This window comes from Prinia subflava, chromosome Z (assembly GCF_021018805.1).
Source record: "Prinia subflava isolate CZ2003 ecotype Zambia chromosome Z, Cam_Psub_1.2, whole genome shotgun sequence".
NCBI classification, from domain to species: Eukaryota; Metazoa; Chordata; class Aves; order Passeriformes; family Cisticolidae; genus Prinia; species Prinia subflava.
The window spans coordinates 83,141,801-83,166,355 of NC_086283.1; the positions used below are offsets into that span (position 1 = coordinate 83,141,801).

At 56.7% G+C, this 24,555-nt stretch overlaps 2 protein-coding genes across 5 annotated transcripts; both read left to right on the top strand.

Annotated features, from left to right (window-relative positions):
- Positions 1 to 256: 256 nt before the first annotated feature.
- On the top strand, positions 257 to 13,760 carry TPM2 (tropomyosin 2). Of its 4 annotated transcripts, none has more exons than XM_063424020.1 (9): positions 257 to 487; positions 1,310 to 1,435; positions 7,560 to 7,693; positions 8,713 to 8,830; positions 8,952 to 9,022; positions 9,251 to 9,326; positions 9,980 to 10,042; positions 10,379 to 10,448; positions 10,780 to 11,563. In XM_063424020.1, exons 1-9 carry the CDS (start codon positions 374 to 376, stop codon positions 10,860 to 10,862), a joined length of 855 nt encoding a protein of 284 aa, XP_063280090.1. In that variant the 5' UTR covers positions 257 to 373; the 3' UTR covers positions 10,863 to 11,563. The 4 variants fall into 4 exon arrangements, with proteins under 4 accessions (XP_063280090.1, XP_063280089.1, XP_063280092.1 ...); XM_063424019.1 differs by lacking the exon at positions 10,780 to 11,563 and adding an exon at positions 13,453 to 13,760 and having other exon boundaries at positions 258 to 487; XM_063424022.1 differs by lacking the exons at positions 257 to 487; positions 1,310 to 1,435 and adding an exon at positions 5,154 to 5,398.
- A 5,621-nt stretch (positions 13,761 to 19,381) lies between these two features.
- Positions 19,382 to 24,162, top strand: LOC134563680 (gamma-secretase subunit Aph-1b-like). Its single transcript, XM_063421848.1, has 7 exons — positions 19,382 to 19,606; positions 20,552 to 20,722; positions 21,816 to 21,889; positions 22,060 to 22,182; positions 22,532 to 22,659; positions 22,884 to 23,007; positions 23,235 to 24,162. Exons 1-7 carry the CDS (start codon positions 19,494 to 19,496, stop codon positions 23,270 to 23,272), a joined length of 771 nt encoding a protein of 256 aa, XP_063277918.1. The 5' UTR covers positions 19,382 to 19,493; the 3' UTR covers positions 23,273 to 24,162.
- The last annotated feature ends 393 nt before the right edge of the window (positions 24,163 to 24,555 follow it).

A 24,555-nucleotide genomic window follows, 5' to 3' on the forward strand; every position in this document is an offset into this window, starting at 1 on the left:
CCAGGGAATCCATAGCACAGTATCTCGGGGCGTCTCTTGCCCAGTACCACCGGACTGTCCCTAGCGCAGTGACCCGGGGTGTGCCCCGGTGGGTGCCAGGCGCCAGGGCAGCGACGATGCCTGCCGAGGGGGCCGCCCCCCCGTCCCGGTCGGTGCGAGGGCCGGTGGCGAGCCAGTCCCTAAAAGGTGCTGGCGGGCGGCGGGGGAGGTACCGGGGCAGCCCCCGCCCGGCACGGCCCCTCCCCAGCTTTTAGGCAGTTCGGCGGGGCGGGGAACGCAGTGCCGGTGCTCCCTCCGCTCCCGGTGCTCCCGCTGCTCCCGGTGCTCCGCGTCCCTCTGCCGCCCCGCGCCCCGCCGCCGACACCCCGCCACCATGGAGGCCATCAAGAAGAAGATGCAGATGCTGAAACTGGACAAGGAGAATGCCATCGACCGCGCCGAGCAAGCGGAGGCTGACAAGAAGCAGGCGGAGGACCGCTGCAAGCAGGTGGGTGTCCCATGCTCTTCCCCGGCATTACCTGGGTATCCTCCACCCTCGGGCTGTCCAGCCCTGGAAACCCCATCCTGCTGAGTGCCCAGCCCTAGGGATTCCGTCTTACAGATCATCCAGCCTGGGGACACTGCACTCTTTAGGATCATGCGATTCCCATATCCCCAATCGTACTGATCTCCCCACACTGGTTATCCAGCCTGGAGTGCCCCGTCCTAAGCATGTCCTGGACCAAGGACCTTGCCCCACTGGTGTTCTGCTTGTGGATGCCATCTCTAGGGATTGACAGCCCTTGAGACCTTACCTCCTGTGTCCCCAGTGACATCACCCCATGTGGATCTGTCCCCAGGAACCAACACTTCTGTCTCTTTTCCTTGACCCCTTACACTGGTTCCTCCAAACATGTCTTACCTTAGTGGGACACCCCAGTTCCACCTCCCTATCCCCAGGGATAGGTGCCAGGGAGAACCCTGGGGACTGCATACTCCCACCACAACCACAAAGAGATGGGAAGACACTCTGGTGTCCCCAGAGCTGTATCCCAAAGTCAGGAGTTTTCCAGTCCCCTGTAGAGGAAGGGAGACCACCACCCTCTTACCTCCACCAGGCTCAGGGATGATGGGGGTCCTGGGGGCTGCTCTACACCAGGAGTCCCCCAAGGACCCGAGGACTCACAGCTGTCAGAGTACACGTCCACGTTTTCCTGCTGTGCTCCACACAGGCTGAGTGACCCCAGGGGGAGAATGGGAGGACAGATCCCCTTCCAGCCTTGCAGACACTGCCATCTCCCCTGACCCCCACACTTTGTCCTTTCCCCAGCTGGAGGAGGAACAGCAGGGCCTGCAGAAGAAGCTGAAGGGCACTGAGGATGAGGTGGAGAAGTACTCCGAGTCTGTCAAGGAGGCCCAGGAGAAGCTGGAGCAGGCGGAGAAGAAAGCTACAGATGTAAGTAGGCATGCCAGCAGCTCCTCCCCAGCACAGGCTGTGGACCTCGGGGGGGTTAAAGGAAGAGGGGGCCCTTATATGGAAAGCGTCCGAGGGGAAGACTGTCAGGATCCCATTCCTTCAATGTTGACACTAAACTGGGCTGACGGGTCCTGCGTGGGGTGCAGGGGCCAGGCCAGCTGTGGTGGGCAGTTGGTTGCTGGTCCTGTCTTGAGCTTTGTAGGTAGCCTACAGCCTGGCTTCCCAAAGCTAAGGGGGACAAGTGTCCCAAGCTGTGTCATGAGTCCCCAGGCACGCACCTCCTCAGTGCTTGCAGGAAAAACTGTGGTGCCTGTTAACTGTGGCACAATAGAGGAACAGAAAAATGTCTTGCTGTGGTTAGCTGCTGAGTGCTGGCTGCAAGGAAGAATGAATGCTCGGGGTGTGTGGAAGGGGATTTGGGTGGATTTGGGGTCCAGTGTGCTACTTCGTACCCTGAGAAGGGCAAGGCCAGGAAGAGTTTTATTTAGTGCCATGACGGATGTTTCTCCTGGGAAATAGATCCCTCTGGGGAGATGTTAGGAAGGTGTTGAAATTGGCTTGTGCCTGGCCAGGATGAAGGGTGGAACAGCTGTGTGCGGCCACGGGGCCGCTGGGGAATGGGGTATAACGACCTGTGGTGCCACACAGGGTATTTGACACCCTATAAATAAATCCTCCTTTTGATAGCCAGCCCCTCTTTGATGAAAACCAACCCTGGAAACTGGAGGAGAAGCTAAAGGAGAGCCGTCTGGAGCACAGCCAGAAGGGCATGGCCAGGCTTTTCAGGATTGAGAACAAAAAATTCAATCCCAGCTGGTTTATGGAGCTAAATGGGGGAGATGCATCAAATCTCTGAGGCTGCTGCCAAGGACAGGGGTGAACAGACAAGGACGAGCAATGGCAACACCAGTCCTGTGGCAGCCCAGAGTCCCTGGGCAGCAGCCAGGAGTCTCCTCAGACCTCTTTCTGATCCTACAGATGACTTTCCTTTAAAACACTGAGAATACTCTGGAAGGGCACATTCAATCTGGCATGAGGCAGGCATGTCAAGCTGGGCAAAGTGGCTGCTGTGTGCAGTGGGGTTCACATTGATCTAATTGGTTCTGTGCTGATATGGGACAGGACAAAATCAGCGTGGCTGAGAGTGGATGTGCTGTTCCCAAAGCAGGACTTAGAGGAAAGGGCAAACCGTGGTACTGGGCAGATGTCAGCTGTGTGGTGTGGAGTGCTTTGCTGCTGGCAGTGGGCTGTGCGAGGCCATCCTGGGAAGGGAAAGTGTTTCTCTGCTCTTGGTCCACAGCAGTTTAGCAAATCTGTGGGTGTCCCATGGATGAGTCCCATACCAGAAGACAAAGTGGATGGGAGCCACCAGGGAAGGGGCAGAACAGGAGCCATGGTGAAGGAGCAGTGTCCAGCTGGAGGTTGGCTGCAGCAGGGCTAGGGTTCCATCACCAGTACAGCCCTCCTAGGTCCATGCCAAAGCCTGGAGAAGCTGCACCGTGTGTGGGCTCTGGGAGTCACCTCTCTGCGCCAGGGACCTGAATGTGCTGACAGCTCTAAGTGCCAGCCAGGGCTGGTGTCACCTCCTCCCTGGTGCGAGGTGCAGCACTGCTTCTGCTTCCAGTAGGGGAAGCGTTGGGTGGACCCCCAGAGCACACCCACCCCAGGCACCCCCGTGTCCTCCCTGGCTGCCAGGACAGTGGGTGCCTGTGAGCACAGAGTGTCCTAATTCCTCAGATGGCTCAGGCTCATACCAACAATCCAGGCAACCTCCTGCTCTTGGCAAAAATGTCAATGCCTTAAAAGAATAAACACCCACCTCAGTATGGCCCTGCCCTGCTGCTGGCACTTGATGAAGTGCATGAAGGCCATGGGGACTGCACTAAAGAGTGCAAATACCCCAGGCACTTGGAGAGGTGTCAGATTGTGCACAGAGCAGGGAATGCCTGACTCTTGATCAGCAACTCCACAGAGCTTCCCAGCAGCTCAACGAGCCCATCGTGGTCCTAGAACCTCTTGTCCCCAGGAGAGACAGCCCAGATCAGGATGGGCAAGGGCTGCTGGAAACGGTGCAGCTGGAACAACAGGTTTAGGTCAGAACAGCCCCCTCATTGCACCGCATCCTCAGCACTGGCCTGTCCCCATCCACCCCAAAGGCGTCTTAGAGAAACTCTGCTGTTCCCAGGCCATGATCCCAAAAGCTTCACCCGTGTTCCCGCCCCAGCTGCTTTCTCCAGCCAAGACTTTGCTCTTATTTGGCGATTCCCTTAGCTGGTGGGAGGGAACTGGACTCTGCTGGGAAGTGACTGCATCTCGGGGTGGGGCCACAGCAGGAGGCACCTAGCCTGGCTACTGCGGGATGAGGGCGGCTGCCCTCAAACTTGTGCCCCTCCTGCCTGCAGCTGGCTCATCGCTGCCCCACTGCTGCCAGGAACCCTTGTTTCTGCTCTGGGCCCCCATGTCCTGGCTTGTGCGTTACTGACATCCAGGCCTCGACTGGGAAGGGGCAGTACCAGCTGGGCTCAAGGCCAAGCCCAAGGCTGTGTGCTCCCAGGGGACCCACGGTATTGACTCTTCCGCTGCCTCTTGGCAAGGGGACTTGGATCTGCGGGGTGTAGATAGCAATGTGGCTGAGTCACCCCCAGGACCCCTGGCCCTGGAGCTGATGCCAGCTGGTGAGGTCAGCCTGGGAACTGGCATTCCTGGAGGCAGGTGTGAAGTGCAGCCAGGGAGCTGTCAGTACGTCTTAAGGGAGGATTGAGTGCCACCAGCTCCAGCTTCTGATGGATCAAGACATGTGCCTCAGACAGGATGAAGAGGCAGGAGCTGAGGGTTTGACCTCACCCATAGGGCACAGTCCCCATGGCAGGAGGTGCCAGGGTCTCCATGGGCCCCATGAATTTCTGTGGGGCTGCAGTACAGGTCCTTACATTGGGGAGCAGATACCAAGTGACTGAACATGATGGATGCTGGGCACCTGGCTGCAGCCCAGGTACTCCTGGAGGATGCCCAGGAGCAGGCTGTGCTCATGCTTCTTACTGAGTTCCCATAAGGGAAAAGAGCACAACCTTCCTTAGTTCTGCAGCAATGGTTGGGGAGGGCAGCACTTGGGGAGTACTCATGGGTACATTGCTCCTCTGGCCATAGGGGCTCACACAGGACAGGCTCCAGTGAGAGCCTCACAGACTCCATGGACTGCTGGAAAAGAGTCTGTTTTCCTGGGCTCTTTTCCATTGCTCTGGGGAATTTCAGTGGGACTGTGCACCCCTCCTGGGGAGCAGCATGCATCCTGGGCATGGAGAGAAGTGTGTGCCCTGCCTTGGGGCCACTGTGTTGTCTCTGGGGTACACCATGTACCCTTTCAGTGGGGACCATGCATCTGCCTGGGTCCATGCATGCTGACCCGGGGTGAGGGGGCAGTGTGCCCTGTCCAGAAGCAACTGTGCATCTTGACTTGGTGGGGATGTGGAGACAGTGACCAAAGCCTGGGGAGGACCACGCACCCTCCCCGGGGGCACCCTCTGTCCTATCTGGGATGAGGGGCACTGTGCATCCCTCCCGGCTTGGGAACTCTCTCCTGCCGCGGGTGAACACCGCACGCCTAGCCCGGGGGAGCGGCAGAGCAGGTCGGTCGGAGGCAGCAAAAGCAGGAGCAGCAGCAGCAGCAGGAGGAGGAGGAGGAGGAGGAGCAGGAAGGGATGGAGGCAGGGCGGGCGGCGGGAGCGGCCGCTGCCTGAGCGCTTCCTGCCCGAGCCGGGCGGATCCCACAAAGGGCTCGGCGGTGTGGCCTCGCCGCCGTCAGCCCCCGCCATGGCCAGCGCCAGCTCCATCGATGCCGTCAAGAAGAAGATCCAGAGCCTGCAGCAGGTGGCCGACGAGGCGGAGGAGCGCGCCGAGCACCTGCAGCGGGAGGCCGATGCCGAGCGGCAGGCCCGGGAGCGGGTAAGGGCCGCTGGGATGGGAGGACGAGGGCGGGGGCCACCCCGGCAGCCCCTCGGGATGCCCCGCCGGCTCCGGCCCCGCTGCCGGCATCCCTTCCGGCGGGCCGGCCCGGGCCCCCCTGCGCCCCGGTAGCTGGGCTGGCTGCCCCCGGGACGCAGGAGCGCTGGGAGGTTCCCGGGGAGCCGCGGGGAGCTACCACCCAGCTGGCGAGAGCCCCGGGGCAGGGAGCTCAGCGCAGTCCCTGCCTGCGGGCAGCCTCCGCCAGCCTCCTCCCTCCTCCGTCGGTCTGGCGACGGAAGATGCTGCGTGCAGCGGGGCTCCCCAGGGCTTCCCGGCTGGCCGGGCGCTGGGAGCGGGCAGCGACCAGCCCTGCCTTGGGATCGGGTGTCTCCTGGGAAAGGATCGCTTCCTTCGGAGGCCGGCATGCACAGCTCAGAATCCCACGCCCAGGCTCTTGTCTGGCTTCCAGCAGACTCTGCCGTTCGGATCGCGGAGCTTTAGCTCCAGCCTGTCCCTTTGTGGGGACAAGCCACCCCTTCACACTGCCTCAGGCCAAAATTTCCATTTTGGCAGCGGGATGGCATGTCCAAGCTGCAGCATTTTCCTGGTTTGTCTTTGTAGTTGTTGGACCTTTCGGTTTTCTTCTTTTCTTTCTGTTTCCTATGCCCACTCATTCAACATTCTCACCATATCAGGAGCGGCAGAGCTGGGTGCGGTACCCGGGTTGTTGTCACTCGGGCTGTGTGTGGAGGAAATGGCCCCTTCCTGAAGCCTCAGATCGGGTTCCCCGGTCACTGGGAGCTGCCGCGAGAGCTCATATTCCCAAGTATCCATCCGGGCGGCTTTGACCCACTTTGGGGGTGATTCCCTGGGAAAAAAAAAATCTACCGACGCAGTGAGGCTGATGCTGCAGGCAGAGCACCCTGTGGGTGCCAGCACAGTTCCCCATCGGGCAGTCTGGCCAGGGACAAGCTCTCACAGTGTTTGTAGAAAGGGTGATCATGGGGTGGAGGCGGCTGTGGGGCTGGCAGCCGTCTCAAAGAGGTGCTGGCTGTGCTGTCCCCACCCTTCCAACTCCCCACAGGGGATTCCAGTTGCTCAGTGGGGCCAGGCAGGGTGAACAGCCCCTTGCAGCTCCCATAGTCCCTGTGCTTGGCTAGTATTCCCTGGGGCATTCCCTGTGCTGGAGCATGAGGCTGGATGTGTCCAGATACTGCAGCCAGCCAGTCCTGCTGCAGCCTGTGAATAAGCAGGAGCCACTGTCTCCTGGTGCATGGAGCTGTTCCTCACAGTGAGGTCTTACTGACACCCATCCCTTGATATATTCGGGGGTTTGTCTTCCTTGCACCCCCCGGTGAGAAACGGGGCTGAGAGCTGCTGAGGCAGCATTTCCTGACTGTGGCGATGGAGCAGGAGGCCTTTACCAAATGGAAAGAGTGCAAGGCCAGGCGTCAACAGGCTGGCGGAGGGCCAGGGCCACTGCTCCTGGCCAGCCCCAGCTCCCAGCCCTGTGCGTGGGGAGCCTGGGAAAGGGAGGGCTCTGGTCCTGCCAGCCTCATCTTGGCCAGGCGCCAGCCTGCCGAGGGCGACTCGCTCCACTGCCCCCAGCACTGTGCTGTACATCAGCTGGGGGGGCTCCATGCTTGGCTTCAGGCTGCCCCGTTGCACAGGGCCCTGGGGGTTCCTGCAGGAGAAGCTCCCAGCTCACTCCACCACCTCTGTAAACAGGAAATCCACAAGCAGCTCCGATCTCCTTTTTGGGAGTGAAGCCACACAGGGCATTCCTCCCCCTTTACTCACTGCTCTGCAAACCCCAAATACCATCCCTGTGATGGCACAGCTGCTATGGCCACCCTGCCCAAGTGAACGTGCCCTGTCCCCCTCCAGGGTGGGAGCTAGAGGTGTGAGGACATGGTGGGGGTGCACATGCCAAGCTGGCCCTGCAAGGTTGGGAGAAGTCAGCATCAAACAGCCAGTAGGAATGGAGATAACCCTATAGAGAGGCAAGGGAATGCATGGTCAGGCATGTCATTCCAGTGAACATGGGCTTGTTGCACAGTGCCAAGGGGTGTTCTGATGGTAAATAGGAGTAATCATTGAAAATGCTTTTTTCAATATATGTATTTGACATGGAGTGACTGAAGGGTTTCTGTTCCCTCAGGCTGAGGCTGAAGTGGCTTCCCTCAACCGCCGTATCCAGCTGGTAGAGGAGGAGCTGGACCGTGCCCAAGAACGTCTGGCCACTGCCCTGCAGAAGCTGGAGGAAGCTGAGAAGGCAGCTGATGAGAGCGAGAGGTGGGATGGAAAAGCACAGTGGGACTGGTATCAGGTCACCATTGATTGCAGACAGCCCCTTCATTTTGCAGTGGGGTCCCTCTGAGGTGACTTCCTTGGGGTTTCTGTTGGTTTTCCTGCAGACTTCAAAGGGGGAGAGCAACACCACAATGCAAAGAACTCCCCCAGATACAGACACCCTTATCCAGAGCACACATAAATTCCTGAAAATTTTTATCTGGTATTTATAAAAGCACCAGACTGTAACCAAAGCCAGAGGAAGATATGAGCATGATTTATTCCCCAGAGCAGCTTTCTATGCTCAAGGACACAATAACAGCCCAAGAGGGAACCTCTGTGCTAGTAGCAAAGGTCAGATTTGAGGACAATTTGAGCCTCATTCAAAATGACTTCTACAGAGTGTATGTTGCCCCATCTTCATGGCAAGCAGGTTTACCAGACTGGAGCTGTGCAGGCAAGGGCACTCAGGTTGTACGGGAGTGCCCAGACATGTCACAGCGTTCCTGGCAGTTACATGAGCTCTTCCCTCCATTGGCAAAGATCAGTTTGAGCAACAGCATTTGAGTGAGAGGAGAAGAGTCTGCAGGAGTCCCTTCTGTGGGGGTTTGATAATCTCCTGTTTGTGAGCATCACCTCGAATGGGAAAGGCTTTGCCATTGGATGTTTTCCAGTATTTCCCAAGGGCTACCAGCCTGTCAGGCTGTTTTTGTGGAGGTTGTGGCTGGCGTATCCTGGGTGGCACACCTTTTCCCCCCTAAACATGAGTTAGGACCTGCCTGCTTGAAGGCCACCATAGCCATACCTCACTCTGGAACATAGCCCTGGCGCCACCTCCACCACAATTCTGGACAGGAGCATTTTTGGGGTACTGGTGGTGTGCCATCCTCCCCGAGCAATGTCCCGTGTCTCTGACTCTAGATAGTGGTGGGGTTATGGTACAGGATGTGCAGATGGGCAGGCAGGATGTGCAGATAACACTTTGATGCACAGCAGTGACATCTGGCATGGTCTTTCCTCAGAGGCATGAAGGTCATCGAAAACAGGGCCATGAAGGACGAAGAGAAGATGGAACTCCAGGAAATGCAGCTGAAGGAGGCGAAGCACATAGCAGAGGAGGCTGACCGCAAATACGAGGAGGTGTGTACCCCATTCCCCAGTCCTGACACCCTGGCAGCACCCAGAGCCATCTCCTCATAGCCCTGTGCCCCCAGTTGGGGCAAGCACAGGGCTAACGTGAGTCACTTGCTGCCATGAACAGGTTGCCCGCAAGCTGGTTGTCCTTGAGGGAGAGCTGGAGCGCTCAGAGGAGAGGGCAGAGGTGGCGGAGAGGTGAGTGGGGCTCCTGGTGGGCAGCGTGTGGGGTCCCACACAGCCCTTGTCCCAAATCCCTGGCAGACATGGGGATGGGGATGTTCGTCCCTGGAAGCACCAAGGTCTGTCACTGGGGTGGTCTTTGGGATTGCAGGCTGGGGGTAAGGGTGTGCCAACCCATCAGCATCACATCCTTGACCCTCTTCTCTGCTGTCCCCCTCCCGGGGTGCCCCTCTTCCACCCCAGCCGAGTGAGACAGTTGGAAGAAGAGCTGCGGACCATGGACCAGTCTCTCAAATCCCTCATTGCCTCAGAGGAAGAGGTACTGGGGCAGGGGCACGGGGCAATGTGCAGCAGCCCCCTCTCTCTGTCGCTGTCTCTCGAACCATGTGAGCCACCTCTCTCCTTTCTGCACCACTGCCTCCACCACTGGCCTCCCCTCGCCTCCCTCTCCAGTAGGTGCAGGCTGGGTATGCTCCTCCATCCCTCCATCCCTGCTTCCCTGTGGTGGGACCAGCAAGAGCTTGGCTGGTGGTGATGCACGAGGTATCCGTGCAAGGAAGCACAAGGAATGGATGAACAGATGCGTCCTGGCAGCTCCTGCTCACAGTGGCTCTGCTCCTGGTTCACCTGCACTGAGTTTTCTCCTCTCTCAACTTGTTTTCTCTCTTTCTTTCCTGCTTCCCCATGCCTGTTCTTTCTGCTCCTGCCTTACTCCTGCCCTCTGGCCCCACTCCCCCCCTCCTGCCGGCCCTGCTTGGGATTTAGTAAATGTGGTGACCTAGAGGAGGAACTGAAAATTGTCACCAACAACCTGAAGTCCCTGGAGGCCCAGGCTGACAAGGTAGGACCTAGTGAGGCCGCTGGGGTTGGGAAGAGTGTGTGGGGTCTGGGAATGCTGCAGGCTCCTGCTGGGGTGAAGGACAGCTGGAGGCATGCCTTGGGACTCACAGGTGTCTGTCTCTGTCTATGCAGTATTCCACCAAGGAGGATAAGTACGAGGAGGAAATCAAGCTTCTAGGGGAAAAGCTGAAGGAGGTAAGGGGTGTACGGCTGTCACTGAATCAGTGCAGGCATGAGCTTGCCATCCTGAACGGGTTTTGACCCCATTATGCCTGTGTCCTCTCATGATTTACTAAATTGCAGTCCTGCATCATAGCAGGTACCTGGGCCTGGGATGTTCTCATTAGTCTGTTCTGATTTAGGGTGTGAGGCTCTATGGAGCCCTAGTTACTTCTTGTCCCTTGCCTTTCCCACAAGAGGGCTTCTGGAGAAGGGTGCCAATCTGGAAATGGGGCAGATTTGGAGTGCAGTGCAGCCTGCACCACCCATTGTGTCCTGCAACTCATCCTTTCCCCACTGTGCTTCTCATAGGCTGAAACCCGGGCGGAGTTTGCAGAGAGGTCTGTGGCGAAGCTGGAGAAAACCATTGATGACCTAGAAGGTAAAATGTCCCCACCAGCCATGTGTCCCTCTTTCCTGGAGTGGAACTGGACACACCATGCCCCTGGTGGGGCTGGACAGTGCTTGACCAGAGGGGAGGGTGTGGGCCAGAGTTCTGGAAGTGGAGAGCAGAGATGCTGTGGCATCTGGTATGGGAGCACAGAGCTCCTGGGGTCTGAGCCCTGCCCTTGGGTGGGAAATAGGGTCACATCCTTCCTGCCTGTGCCCGCACACCCTTGCTGCCCTCAGCCTGCTGTTCACAGCCACCCTTTCTCTCCACTTTGTCTTCCACTCTGTTCCACCATCTGCTCCCTGCCTGCCCCCACCTGCAGATGAAGTGTATGCACAGAAGATGAAGTACAAAGCCATCAGCGAGGAGCTGGACAATGCACTTAACGACATCACCTCCCTCTGAGTCCCACGCTGGGCACCAGCACTGCACCCGCTCCCTGCCTGTCTCTCCTCTCCCCACCTCGGCTGTTTGCCTGCCTGGCCATCCCACCTCTCTCCCTCCCCTCTCTGTCCTCCTCTGTCCTACCTAGCCTGTGCCTGTCCATCAGCTCCTTTGGGACAGGAGCTGACTCAGGTGTTCCCGCTGTACCCCTCTTCGGGGAGACAAGATGTAGGTGCTTAGAGCTGTTTGTTCAAGGCAGGAGAGCAGCCCCACATACTGACTGGACAGTGTAGTTGTAGGCCCATGCCACAGCATTGCCCTGGGGATGAGGACTGTGCCCAGAAGCCCTTTGTTCCAGCAGCTCCCTCCTTAGCTCCCCAGCAGCAGAAGCACTGGGGACTCTGCAGCTCCGGGGCTGGGGGGCCATTTCCCACCTCCCATATCCTTCCAGCAAAGTCCCCCGGCGCTGCCTGCTGGCCCCAGCATGGGGATGACCTGCACTGGGGAAGCAGCACCTCCACTGCCAAAGCTCAGGCCTGGGGGATAGAGGGTTGGATCCAACTGTGCAGACACCTTGTTCCCTGGCAGGCAGGCGACCCCCACTCCTCCCTCACCCTTCTGTCCTTTGCACATTGCTCTTCAGTTTGCATCTCATGACTTTTCTTTTGTGTTCTGTCCCTCTGGGTTAATGAGTTGATATCAATAAAATTTGAACATTGGTTTCTCCTTTGTTTTCTTCATGCCGCTCTATCCCTCATCTCCTGCCTGTCTCATGTGGGTACTGTCAGCAGTGTGGTAGGAGATGGTTGCAGGCTGCTCACAGCCACAGACCCCTCGGGCTGACAGTGGCTGAGACCCAAGAGGCTGCCATGCTGCTAGGCTGAGCAGGACAGGGCCATTATGCTCACCCCAGCCACCCTCTGACTCTCGTACACAGCTTTCCTCATCTCATGCCATCTTCTTCATGACTCTTTTGGTGTGAAATGTCAGGGTTAGACTGGGTCTTCTCCATTCCCTGTCTCCACTCCCAGACATTGCTTACAAGCACCAATCTCAGCCCTGTCATAGCTCCAGCATTACTTTCCCTTGGTGAAGAGGCTGGTGCTACCCTTCAGTAGTGATCTCTAAACTGGTCCTGATCCACCTCCTCCTTCCTCACCACTCTACTATGTCCCAGAACCCAGCTTCCAAACTGATGGACGTACAGCCTTGTCCCTGCACCAAGACTGGCTGCCTCCTGCCAGTCTAGCTGTATCCCACCACTGCCTGGGTAGCTTGTGGTGTTTCCAGTGAAGGCTTTCAGAAATGCTGTCTCTTTTCACTAACTCACTTTTTTCTCTCTCTTTCCTGTGCTGCGTTGATGTCTCCATTTTCTCTAGAGCGCTCTCAGCAGGAGGCCGAGAAAAACCGTGTTCTCACTAACGAGCTGCGGGTCATCCTTACTGAGCTTAACAACTGAGCTGCCCAGACCTCCTGGCCCCGGCCTCCCTTCCCCGTTTTGGCCAGGCTGGCTCCGGGCCGGGAGCCCCTCCCCACTGGGGTGAGGCAGGGTGTGAAGCCTTGCCTTATCCTCATAGGGATAACTACCCTGCTTGGGCAGGACAGGGAGCCTCTCTGGAGTTGATATTTTGTGGGAGAGATAAGGAAGGGTTTTGTGATGTCCTGGGATGCCCACATAGTGATAGCTGTCCTCTGGCATCATCCTGGCTCTGCTGGGGAGAGATGTGGTGGTTTGTATTGCTGCCTTCCCCCTTGTCCCAGGAGTCACTGGGCAGCCTCTTCCTCCTCACCCTGGCCACGCCAAACTGCACAGGGAGGATACCCTTAGAAAGAGGTTCTTGGAGGATGCTGAGAAGGCTGGGAGAGGAGCTAGGGATCCAGCAGCAGCTGCTGCCCCGAACTTGGGACAGGGAAGAGGCTAGCAGGGCACACTGGGAGGTGGGGCTGGATGGACAGCAGTCTTCTTCCATCCCCATCTCTGCGGCAAGCAGGATGCCATTTGGAAGCGAACACTGGAGAGAGACTGCCTTGGCAGCAGACTGCCTGGCAGAGCTTACCCTTGTAGCCTTGTTAGCTCTGCTCCTTATCTCTCTGCTGTCCTCTGCCCACTCTCCTGGGCTGTTATTGGGCTGTTTTCTCACTCCTTTTCTTCACGGAGCACTGCTGGGTCATGCAGCAGGCATTGGCTTCTCCTGGCCAAGGGTTTGTGCACGTGCCCACAGCTGGCCACTGGTGATGCCTCAGTGTATGGCCAAATAATGGTACTCGCCAGTGGCACTGCTGCACAGTGCTCAGCCATGGGCAGCAGGGCACCCTGGAAAGATGGAAAGGCTGAAGAGTGGTAACTGCCTGCCCCAGTGACCAGCCTGACTGGCCTGGCTTCCCTGGCAGATCCCATAGTGGCTGGACTCATCCCTGCCAGAAATGGGGTTACTTGTGTGGACTATGCTCCACAGGGGATGCCCCATTTGACTGGAGGCCATTGCTGTACTGAAATGTCCATCTGTGTGTGTGTGTGTCTGTGCTTGGTGTGGTGTGTGTGGGTCCTGCTGCACCTGGGTACATTTGGGCTGTGTCTGTGTGCGTGGCTGGGTGTCCCTTGTATTCACAGAGAGCCTGGCCAGTGCCAAAGAGGAGAACGTGGGGATACACCAGGTCCTGGACCAGACCTTACTGGAGCTGAACAACCTCTGAGCTGTCCTCGCAAGCCCCTATCCCTTTTCCCTACCCAACACATGCACCCCACTGGCATGCTCAGGATGTCGTCATCAGCTGAACTGCATCTTGGCCAAATCCACACCTCCGTTGAGAAGGGAAGCTCAGCAGCCTTGCACTGTTGCTCAAGGGGATCTTGTTTGTGCACAGCCTAACTGGCTCTGTCCTGTCTTTATGTCCAAATATTAAAGCAGTTTGACAAGATAGATGGCTGTGTTGGTTCTTTGCGTGGGTACAGGCACTGGGAGAGGAGGTGTGGGTGACCCTCCCAGTTCATGCACGGAAGGTCCGCAGGACCTCTGTGGCTCTGGTGGGCTCAGAACAATAACCACATGGTTTGGACTATGTTCCTGTTGGAGTCCAGGGGATCCCTCTGACAGCCCTAGAGAGTCAGGGGGCTGTACAGGGGGGTCTGGGATCTGTACAAGGGGGTCAGCCAGCCTCCCACAGAGCCCAGAAGGACTCTGATTCTGGCTTCTATCCATGGAAGTGAATGCTCACATGAAGGAAGAATCACAGATCCTAAGAATTTAGAAGTAGATAGTAGTTTGTCATAGAGTATAAATATAGAGATTAGGATTCATAGTATACGGGGCTGAGAGGACAAGATGGAGGAATTGGGGAGTGGCCCCTAGTTTCCTTGTTCTTGTTCTCATCCCCCATCTTTTGCTGATTTGGACTTTAGAGATTGGTTTAGAATAGAACTGACATGTTAGCGTAGCAAGTTAGTATTGGTAATGTTCTGTAAACAATAAATACGTCTTGGACTGTGGTTGGGTCGGGGGTACGGTACATAAGGTACGGGGCTCTCTGATCCGCCCCAGTCCAGCGGCAGCCCAGCGCCAGTCCAACGGCGTGTTTTGCTTTGCTGGGGACGCCTTGCAAAGCCGAACAAGAACTGTTAGATAATATGAAACAAACAACCTTGATAACTTGAGCTGCTGGACTCACAGTGTCGTCTCTGCCTTCGGTGTGAAACGCTCAGGGCAAAGAGAAGACAGAAAACCTTATTATCTTGGGGAACAGCAACCCCAGGAAAATACCCAGGGAACAGCAACCCTGGGGGAAGATTTCACCACCTCGGGGAACGGCCGCCCCGAGGGGAATCTCGGGGAACATAAACCCTGAGATGTTCCCTCATCTCCATCACTTCCTTAGAATGTAGAGGAAACCTCCAGGTCTCAAGCTCACTCCAAACTCCTCATCCTCACAAGTACAGTGATAAACCATGTCAACCATGTGTTCCCTTCTATAGTCTGCAAGCTACTGGCTTGACAGCTGGGGAAGCTACAAGGTCCTTGACGTCTCCATGGAGGGTTCATGTTTATGACAATGAGAAAACACACAAACACATGATCATGCATGCACAGATTATTAGTAGTAAGGGTCTTCAGGTATGGGATTATCTCCTCACCCTTTGTACCAGTTGCAATTTCTATTGCCAGTGACTGATTGCTTGCCTCAGGGACAGCTGTAGAAGCTAGCAAATATTAATGCAGCAGACAAAGTGTTAAGGAGGTTTCTTCCCGGCTTGCTCTATTTTCTCCAACACAAATTGAAGACCAGCCAGATGTATCTCATTGCTGTTACCAAAATGGGCTGGATTTCCTGGAGATGCCCAAAGCCATTATCTAGTCCTGCCCTTTGCCTCAGACTCCTCCATGATGTGGACCAAGCCCTGTTGTCCCACGCTACCCAGCGGATATCCCTCTTAAAGCACATCCACATACTGCCAGGAAACACAATTCATGCTGACCCCTTGTCGAGCCAGACCCAGCAAGAGACTGACAGGGATAGCTTTTGTTATCTGCTTTCCTTTATTTGCTGTGCCTCTCGGCTCAGGAAAGGAGGGTGTTGAGATTGCATCTCTTTCCTGCCCAGGTGCTGCTGGCCTCCTGCCCTCTCCGAGGCCCAATTCTGTTTTGTGGTCCTAAGGTCTTCTACAGCAGGCAAAAAAACTCCCCATGCATGGGGCACTCATCCTCAGTTCATTCTTCCAAGGTTGCAAAGTCTGCTGTGAGCTGCAGCCTCCCACCCTGGGCCTGGAGGAGCTGGAGGGGAGGACAGTACATGGTGTCTTGGACTGCTGAGCTGTCTCTGCACAAGAGCTGGAGCTCCTCCTTGGGCCCGCCTTCGTCTTCTGCAGTGCATCAGCTGAGCCATTCTGTTGTTTAGTCAAAGCACCTTCCAGGCAGGAGGCTGTCTGCCTTCGAAAAGAACCAGCATGTAAAAGCACGTCTTCTCTGGAAGCCAGCACCCTGCACTGCAAATAAGCCTGCCCTGTGCCCTGGTCAGGGTGCGTCCCAGTGCCCAGCCTCTGGGTGCCCTTCGCCTTCCTGCTGGGACAAAGAGCCCTTTCACACCCACTGTTTTTTCCCCATTAGCTGCTGCTGCCTCCTGATTTGGACCAGTCCACTTGGCTTAACTGTTTACACCTTGCTGCAAGAGACATTTTAATCCTTTGAACTGCCTCTGATTTGGCAGTGAGATCCTGACTGCTGTTCCCAGGTGATGCTCAGCCTGAGAAAGACATGAGCTATATTATGGTTCAGCAAAGCTTTGCAATACCTCCCTTCTTCCACCCATCTCCTTTCCCCTGCTGCCCCACAGAGAAATAGGTAGGCCATGGAAATTTCTGGGAGCATGGGGCACTGTGGAACTGCTGGCATGGGATCATGTCTCCCCACAGGTGTCACAGAAGCACACTGGGGACTGAAGTGCCTGTGCCCTCCCCCCTTCCTCTCTCCCCACCTCTCCCATAGAATATCAACCTTTGGAATTGTTTATTTTGGCCTGGCAGACTGAAGATATCCCCAGAGAGCTTTCAGCCCTGCTGTCGGTTGCCACCCCATTGATATACAAGCATATTAACTTTCAGCAGCCTCTCACCTCTGCTTTCTGCTCCAGTTTTCTCATCTCTCCAGTGCCTCATTTCATCTATGAATCCTTCTTGTTCAATGCCCTTGAACTACATGCTGAAGTGGGAGGACCACACAAAGAGCATCTGAGATATTTTGATGAGACATGTCAAGCTGTGCAGAGCCAGGCACAGACTACTGCCACCCCTCAGTCTCTCCCTGCACCTACAGCTTGAGACACTGGGGTGAGGGCCAGAAAAACTGTGTTGCCAAGTTGTGAGCATTTTGCAAGGCTCTGGGGGATTTCAAAACCTGATTTAGGTCAGGCCCCCTAAAGCTAAGTGCCACACAAATCTCACAGCTTCCAAATCAGTATCACTGACTCCTCAATGCCAGCAGAGGACAAGGCAGTTGGAGGGAAGCGTGGATAGCCAGGACCATGTGGCGCCGTCTCAATTTTGAGAGCATATAGAGCATGCCCTATATGCAGTGCTGGGAGCTGTGCTGCCTGTGACAGTGGAGTGTGCAGTGCAGGAGGACATGTGGCTCCTGCTCCGTTTGCTATGGGGATCTGGGATCAGCACTGGAGCATCTCTGCTGCAAGACAGGTTTAGGACAGGGTAACAGGCAGACAGAGATTCTTGTGGACAAATCATTGCATCAGTTTAGTGGGTGCCTGTCACAAGGTTGATTTATTGCCTTTCAGAGCAAAAGAAAATAAATAAAAAGCACTTGTTATCAGGGTTCTGTTATGTGATGCCTTTCTTGCAGGATGTCTTCCCTATGCTGATGTTTATTGTTTTTGGGGATTGAGCTAGGATCATCATTTTGGTGAACTTCATAGTATTGCTTTAAGATAAAATCACTGGTCTTGAATCTATCATGCTAGTCCATGCTTCAAGTGCTGGGCAGGTCCTGCTTTAGAATCACAGAATAGCTGGGGTCAGAAGGGATCTCTAAAGATCTTTGCCACAATGATGACGGACACTCTCAAATAGATCATGTTACTCACAGCCCCATCAGGCCTTAGCTTGAATGTTTCCATTAGTGATGAATGGGGTGATGACAAAGATCTGAGACCATTGTGGACACCTTTGAACTTCTTCTGGCCATTGTCCTCCTCCTTGCTGCTGGAGCTCTCCTGCTTCCTGCAACTGGCAGAGGCATGCTTCCTTTGCCTGTCCAGCCAGCAGCCCACAGTGTCCAGGACCACAGCTGCTACAGCACCTCAAAACAGCCCCTGCTGCTGCACTGGAGAAAGGCTTGGGGCTTCCATGGTGTGTCCCTCTTCCCCTCTATCACCTGCAGCAGCCAAGTCATCTCATGATGCAGATATTCCTCACACTCTTCTGTCTGTTTTGCTGTGTCCATGTTGGCCTGGTCGTGATGCTGCAGTCTGGGCTGGAAAGTCAGCAGAGCCAGGAAGAACACAAGTCTTGGAGTCAAGGCCTGGTGCATGGAAAGGGCATGTGTGGGTGGGAGGAAGCAGGGCTTCCTGGTGTGAACACCCAGGATGTCCCACAAAGCCTCTCTGGGCACCTGCCACCACTGAGAGGTCTAACCTCCTCTTCCTTCAGCCCCAAGTACAGTTCTCAGCCCTGTCCTGCCTTGAGTTTGTGTTTCTTCCATCAGAAACACCCTGGCATTGCCTGCATCCCTATCCAGCCCAGCATTCCTTTGCATGCACACTCACTAGTCACCAGAATCCAGGTGTGGTGGGGCTGGGGCAGCCTGGTGATGTCCCTGGTGACAGCCCCTGCTGTGACCCATCCTCCCTGATGTTGAAGCCACCAGAGCCGCATCTCCCAGCTGGCAAGCCCCTCCACCCCCCATGGGTCCTCACTCAGGAGCAAGCTCCCAGAGGCTCTCTTGGCCAAGCGGGCAGAATCCCCACAGTTGTAACAGAGAGTACCACAGGGATTGTAAGTGGATGTCCCTGGCTTACAGAGTGAGTTGTGACTTTCTCAGGGCCAGGTGGGCTGGCTCTGGGCTGTTTTGCAAAGTTATGAAGTCTTAGGCAGGGACAAATCTATTTCACTCTCTCCCCCTTGTGCTGGGCAGTGACTTGACTTGTAAACCTTGGTGACCAAGCCAAATGTCAGTTGTGTCCCCAGAACAAGTGGAAAAGATGCTGTGATTCCCACTGCCAGCTACCAACTTGCTGCCTGTGAGGGCAAGCCCATGAGCTGGTGGGGATATGCCGGAAACCACATCTCACTGCTCCCCTGGGATTTCCCTGGTTCAGGAGAGCCCTCTGTATTCCACACTGGAGTTCTCTGTTGTGAATTGGACCTCTTAGAAACAGGGCCTGTTTTCCACGACTTAACAAAATCCAGACCCCTCAAAAGCCTTCTCTGACCTTGCTGCATGTGCCAAGACTGGCATGGGTGCGGTATTTCTGCTGGTTCAGCAGGTGCCGAACTCTACATCCAGTGCTCCTGTCCAAAGTCTTCTGGAGGCGGAAAGGGTGTGTGTTGGGGTGCCATTGTCTGCAAGAGGGAAGCGCCCTGAAGTGCCTTTCTGTGCCAGTCTTGTTGAAATGGGGCTGGACTGGAGGTGCCAAGTGGAGGAAACACAGAACCACCGAGGGTGGGACAGCCACCACACCTCGCCCAGGCCCTGCTCCTGGGGGGCCACACAGGGCCCCATTCACGGGGTGGCCGTGGGGACGAGGCCAAGCTCCCCTGGGCGCGGCCTGCATCCCCACGGGATCATGGGACGTGCCAAGCTGGGAAGGACCCACAGGGATCATCGAGCCCAGCTCCTGCTCCTGCACAGGACCCCCAAGGGTCACACGGGGTGTCTGACAAAGCTCACCCAACGCTTCACTGCTGCGCCTCCTGCCCTGGGCGGCCCCGCCCGCTCCGGCCGGGCCTTTCCCGGCATCCAGCAGCCCCCGTGACTGACGGGCCTGGGCCCGCCCCGCGGGCCCGCCCCGGGACGCTGCTTCCGGCGGCGGCGGCGCGCGCGCGTGTGACGTCATCGGCCCCGGAAGGGCGGCGGAGGGGGAAGGGGCCGCGGGGCCGTCCGGTCCGAGCTCCGGGTCCGACCCCGGTCCCGTGTCCCTGCGCCCGCCGAAATGACGCTCGCCGTCTTCTTCGGGTGCACCTTCATCGCCTTCGGGCCCGCCTTCGGCCTCTTCATCTTCACCATCGCCCGCGACCCGCTCCGCATCATCATCCTCATCGCCGGGTCAGTCCGCGATGCCTGGTGCTGCCCTGGTGTGCGACCGGGATCGCCTCCGGGAGCGGCGTGGGCGCGGCGGGGCGCTGGCACCAGCGCCGGTGCTGCCGCCAGAACGGTCGTGGTGGGGGCACTGATTGTGCTGCTGGTGCCGGTACCAGTTCGGATGCGATGGAGTGCTAGTCCCAGTGCCTCAACACGATCACTGTCGTCGGGACGGGGTGCTGGTACCAATGACGGTGCTGGTATAGTATGGGCGTGACAGGAGTACTGGTACCAGTATGGGTGTGACAGGGTGACATCAGGGGTGTGATAGGCATGTGACTGGTAGTGGCAGAAGCACCATCGTGGCTGCATCAGACGTACCAGTACTCATGGTGGTGCTGTGGTGGGCTCACTGGAATTGCCAGTACTCTTGCTGGTGCTGGTGCTGGTGCTGTGGTGGACTCACTGGAGTCCCCAGTGCTCTTGCTGGTGCTGTTGTGGATTCACTGGGGTCACTATTACTGATGCTGGTGCTGTTGCTTGTGTGACAGGAGCACCGATATTGTTTCTCTTACTGTCACAGCACATCGTAGACACCAGCACTCATACGGTATGAGTGGAGAGTTGGTAATGGTACTGGTTTATGTATGTGGCTGGGAAACCACTGTGGGACCAGAAGGATGTCGTACTGGAACTGATACTGGCATGGATATGAGCCTGGCACAGGTGCTGGTGCTGCTGTGGCCACAACAGGGGCACTGGTGCCAGTTCTGGTGACCAGCGGGGCAGAAGTGCAGACACAGCACAGGAGTGAGACCAATAGAGACACCACCTGCCCAGCACTGGTACCAGAATGGCACTGGTGCTGGTTGGAGAGTAGGCAAGGCTGAGGCACAGCTGCCAGTGGCAGTCCGAGCATGGCAGGGGCTCTGGCACAGCACTGATGCCTATAAGCTCTGTCTCTTGCAGGGCTTTCTTCTGGCTGGTGTCACTGCTGCTCTCGTCCCTCATCTGGTTTATCGCAGTGAAAGCCAGCAACCCCCAGGATGAGCGGCTGCAGAAGGGGCTCCTGATTTTTGGGGTGATGTTCTCTGTGCTGCTGCAAGAGGCCTTCCGCTTCCTTTACTACAAGCTCCTCAGGTAACAGCATCTCCCCCACTGTGCCAGTGCTGCTGACCAGTCTTCCTGCCTGTGGTGGTGCCAGATTTTTGCCTGTGAGCTGCTGGACTGGGGGTAGTGTCAAGTGTGGCAGGAAGCTGCCTCAGTGCTTACCATGAGAACATGGGTGGCACCTGTTTCGGTGTGTTGACCTTAGTGGGTATTAGGTGGTGGGGCAGAGCAGCCCTTAGGTCTGGAGGATCTGGTGCCCTGACCAGCCCGGTCACAATCATAGAGCAGCCTGGGAAGCTCCCAGCCTTCCTGATACCATTGTCTTGGAGCACAGGGGGTTTTCTGCCAGGGGAGCACGTGCTTCACTCTGTCCTGTGGATGGTTGGACACTGTGCTTGGGCTGGGCAGGCAGACACATGAGGTGTCCTTTACATTCCTTGGTCTTCCTGGATGGAAGCCGGGACAGTGCTGTGGGGGGAGCCGTGTTGGCAGGCTCGTGCTGCTCCCTGCGGCAGGGCACTGCCGGAGGCAGGCAGGCAGAGGGTAGCAGAGCTCCACGGAGCAGCCTCTGACATAAAACCGCTGCGTTTCCTTTGCCTTGCGGATCTCTGGTCCCAAGCACTGCTGTCCTCCCCGGGCTGAGAAGCTGCCTGGCATCCTCCTCACCTGTCACACCTCTAGTTGGCACATACTATGAAGCCTCTCCTCTCCCAGTTTCTCTCCCCATAGAATTTTTCTAACTCTTCGAGCTCTTCCTGCACCTCCTCCATTGTTACTCAACGTCTTCGTTAAGTGCGGGGATTAGGTACAGCCTCCCACGCCTGCAATGGGGCTGCTTTCCATGCGGGGGTGCTGCTTGCCTTACACCCAACGTCCCGCTCACACCGGTCCTGCTCTGCCAGGCTGGCTGGCACCCACATTCCTCTGTGGAAAACCTTCCTGTGTGGTCTCACATGATTTTCACATGCCTGGTTTGTCTGGTGGTACAGTCACATGGAAATCTCCGTGGTGGGTATTGCTTGGGGAGGAGGAAGTTGCCAGGAAGGTGGCATGCTGCAGAGTTGCACCATGCCTCGGGAGATGGCTTGGCTATGCTGGGCTCCAGTGTGCTCTCACCCCACAGGAAGGCCATCGAGGGGCTGGTGGCCCTCAGCGAGGACGGCTGCTCCCCCATTTCCATTCAGCAAATGGCGTATGGTGAGTGCTGTGGAGAGCAGCGCACCCTGACTGCGGGGCAGGGGGTGAGGCTGGGCAGGGCTGAGCATGGTTCTGGGAGCAAAGGGAGATTTCTCATGCCAGAGCTCGCTTGAAGGTGCATGGGGTGACCCTTGTGAGGTTCAGAGCTTAACATGTCCCTGTCCCCGCAGTGGCTGGTGTGGGCTTTGGTCTCATGAGCGGCGCCTTCTCCATGATCAATCTCCTGGCAGACGCGTTAGGACCTGGCACCGTGGGCATCCATGGGGATTCACAGCTGTATTTCCTGACCTCAGGTGAGTAACTGGCACCCTTCGCTCACGTCTCTGCCCCACCATAGAAGCAGCAGATGAGGCGCTGGAGTTTTCCTTCTTACATAGTCTTGTCCATGCTGCACCCTCACCCGTTTATAGCCCCTTATAGTCCCCTGTCACATATGTCTGTGATAAACCCATCTTGCTCCTCCCTGCAACCCTCCCTGCTCTTTTTTCCATGTCTCCCACACTGAGAGTCTGACCCAGCACCTCCCAGTACAGCCAAGGTGTTTCTTTACCTTCCCTTTACTGACATCTCCATCCTTTCCCCAAGCCTGCAGGCCAGGTCAGGTGGGCAATTCCCTGGTGACGCCTCTGCTTCTCCCTGCAGCTTTTATGACCATGGTGCTGATTTTCCTTCACACCTTCTGGGGGATCCTCTTCTTTCATGGCTGCGAGCACCGGCGCTGGTGGGAGATCGCAGCAGTCGTTATCATGCATCTCACTGTTTCAGGGTTGGTGAGTAACTAGGAGCAGGGCTCTGTGCTGGGACCTATATTCAAGGTACTGGTCCCCATGCTGGGAGGAAATAGCCTTTGACACTAGCAAAGGAGCTGGCCCTTCACAAACCAAATCCTGGGGTTGGTGCCACCTATTCCACTCCATTCACTGAGGTGATGCCACATGTCCTGTCCCTGTTCTCTCCTGCCTGCTCACCCTTCTCTTCTCATGCCTCTCCGCAGTCATTTTGCAACCCCCTGTACGTGGGCAGCCTGGTGCCCTCCTACCTGCTGATGGCTGCTGCTGCTGCCTGGGCTTACCTACTTTCGGGGGGATCTGCGCAGAACCTGCGGCGCTTCCTGCTCTGTAAGTGCTGCTCCAGAAATGGGGGTGGGGGACACTTTGTGTCTCATGGGGTACCAGGACTGGTGCCGAGATGACGAGAAGTTGTCCCAATGGCTCAAACAAGTGTCCCCTTGTCTCCCAGACCAGAGGAGCAGGTGGTTTTTGAGGCCATGCACAGGTTGTTGCCTCTCCTGGGAGAAGTGGAGTAGGTTTTGGTGAAAACTCACTGTTTCTCTTGGTTCTTGTAGGTTTACGGAGCGGAGCCAGCCCCCAGCCAGGATCCTGAGGCCCTGCAGGATGTTCCGGTCCCCAGCCACCCCTCCCCTCCCCTCCTATCCTGGCGGCAGGATGGGTCATCACCTTCTTTGCAATATCTTTTCTCCTGGACTGGGGGACCCCAGCCAGCCCTGGTGGGGCAGGCACTGGGGTCCAGCTGTGGCAGCCAGCCGACTGATGTGGCTGAGACTGGCTCACTCCAACACCCCTTTGGGAGTCCCCATAAAACACCTCTGTTTTGGGGGACCTGACTTTGCTGGCCCTGCTGTGAGCTCAGCCCCAGTTAGCCTGTCTGTGACTGCCGGAGGCTTGAGCCCAAAGAAACCCATCGCTTCTCCCCCCGCTGCCACAGATGTGCTGCCCCCATGCCAGGGCAGGGAGTCTGCATTGCCTCCTCGCTGCAGGGTGAAGGAAGGGGCTTTGCAAAGTGCTGCCGTGCCCTGGGTCGTGGCTGACTGCTGTAGTGCTCCTTTCTCCACCTCCTTACCCAGTCCTGCTGTCCCAGGAGCCACAGCCGTGCCAGGGCTGAGCTGGCATCCTGGTGCAGCAGGATGGTGCTGGGGCACCCACAGATACTGATAGCATGCAAGATGGGAGGAGGAGAGGGAAAAAGACAGTATCCAAAGGACCCAGTGGGTATGGAGGGTGGTAGAGGGCTTGGGAGGAGATGCAATGCCACAGCTGTTGCCGGCACAGATTTGGGAGGGGGTTCAAGGGATCATTCCAATGGATCATTGACCTCTCCTGTTCTTGGGGATTTTCAGGCGGGTACCAGCCCTGGTTCTGTGCCACAGGGCTGGGAGGGAGAAACTGCCATCGGGCTGAAAAGGCAGTTTTATCCACAGTGGGCTTTTATACCAATAAAATTAAATACCACAGACAAGTGGGGTTGTGTGTGGCCAGCAGCGCTGCCCTTGTGGGGAGGGTACAAGCAGGGGTAACAGTGGCTTGTGCTGGTGTGACTGAAGGAAGATGGTCTGGCAGTTGCAGACCCCATTTGCCTGCTTGCCTCACACCTGCTCTGTCCATTCTAACAGTGGCTATGCTCTGATTTTGCAGTTTTGGGGTGGAGGCTGCTAAGGGCTGGAGATTGGCAGGTTCCTCTCCTCTCCCAGATGGGGCAAATTTCTTTTGGTTTTGCCATGGCCCTAAAGCTCCATGGGACTTGGCTCCAGCTCCACAGGAGCCACCATGAAGGGTGGGAGGTAGCCACAGATCTAGGGTTGTTCTGGCTAGTACAGCTCTGAAAGAGCTGGAGGTGAGTTCGGTGGGGGCTGGCCAGCAAGCAAGCGG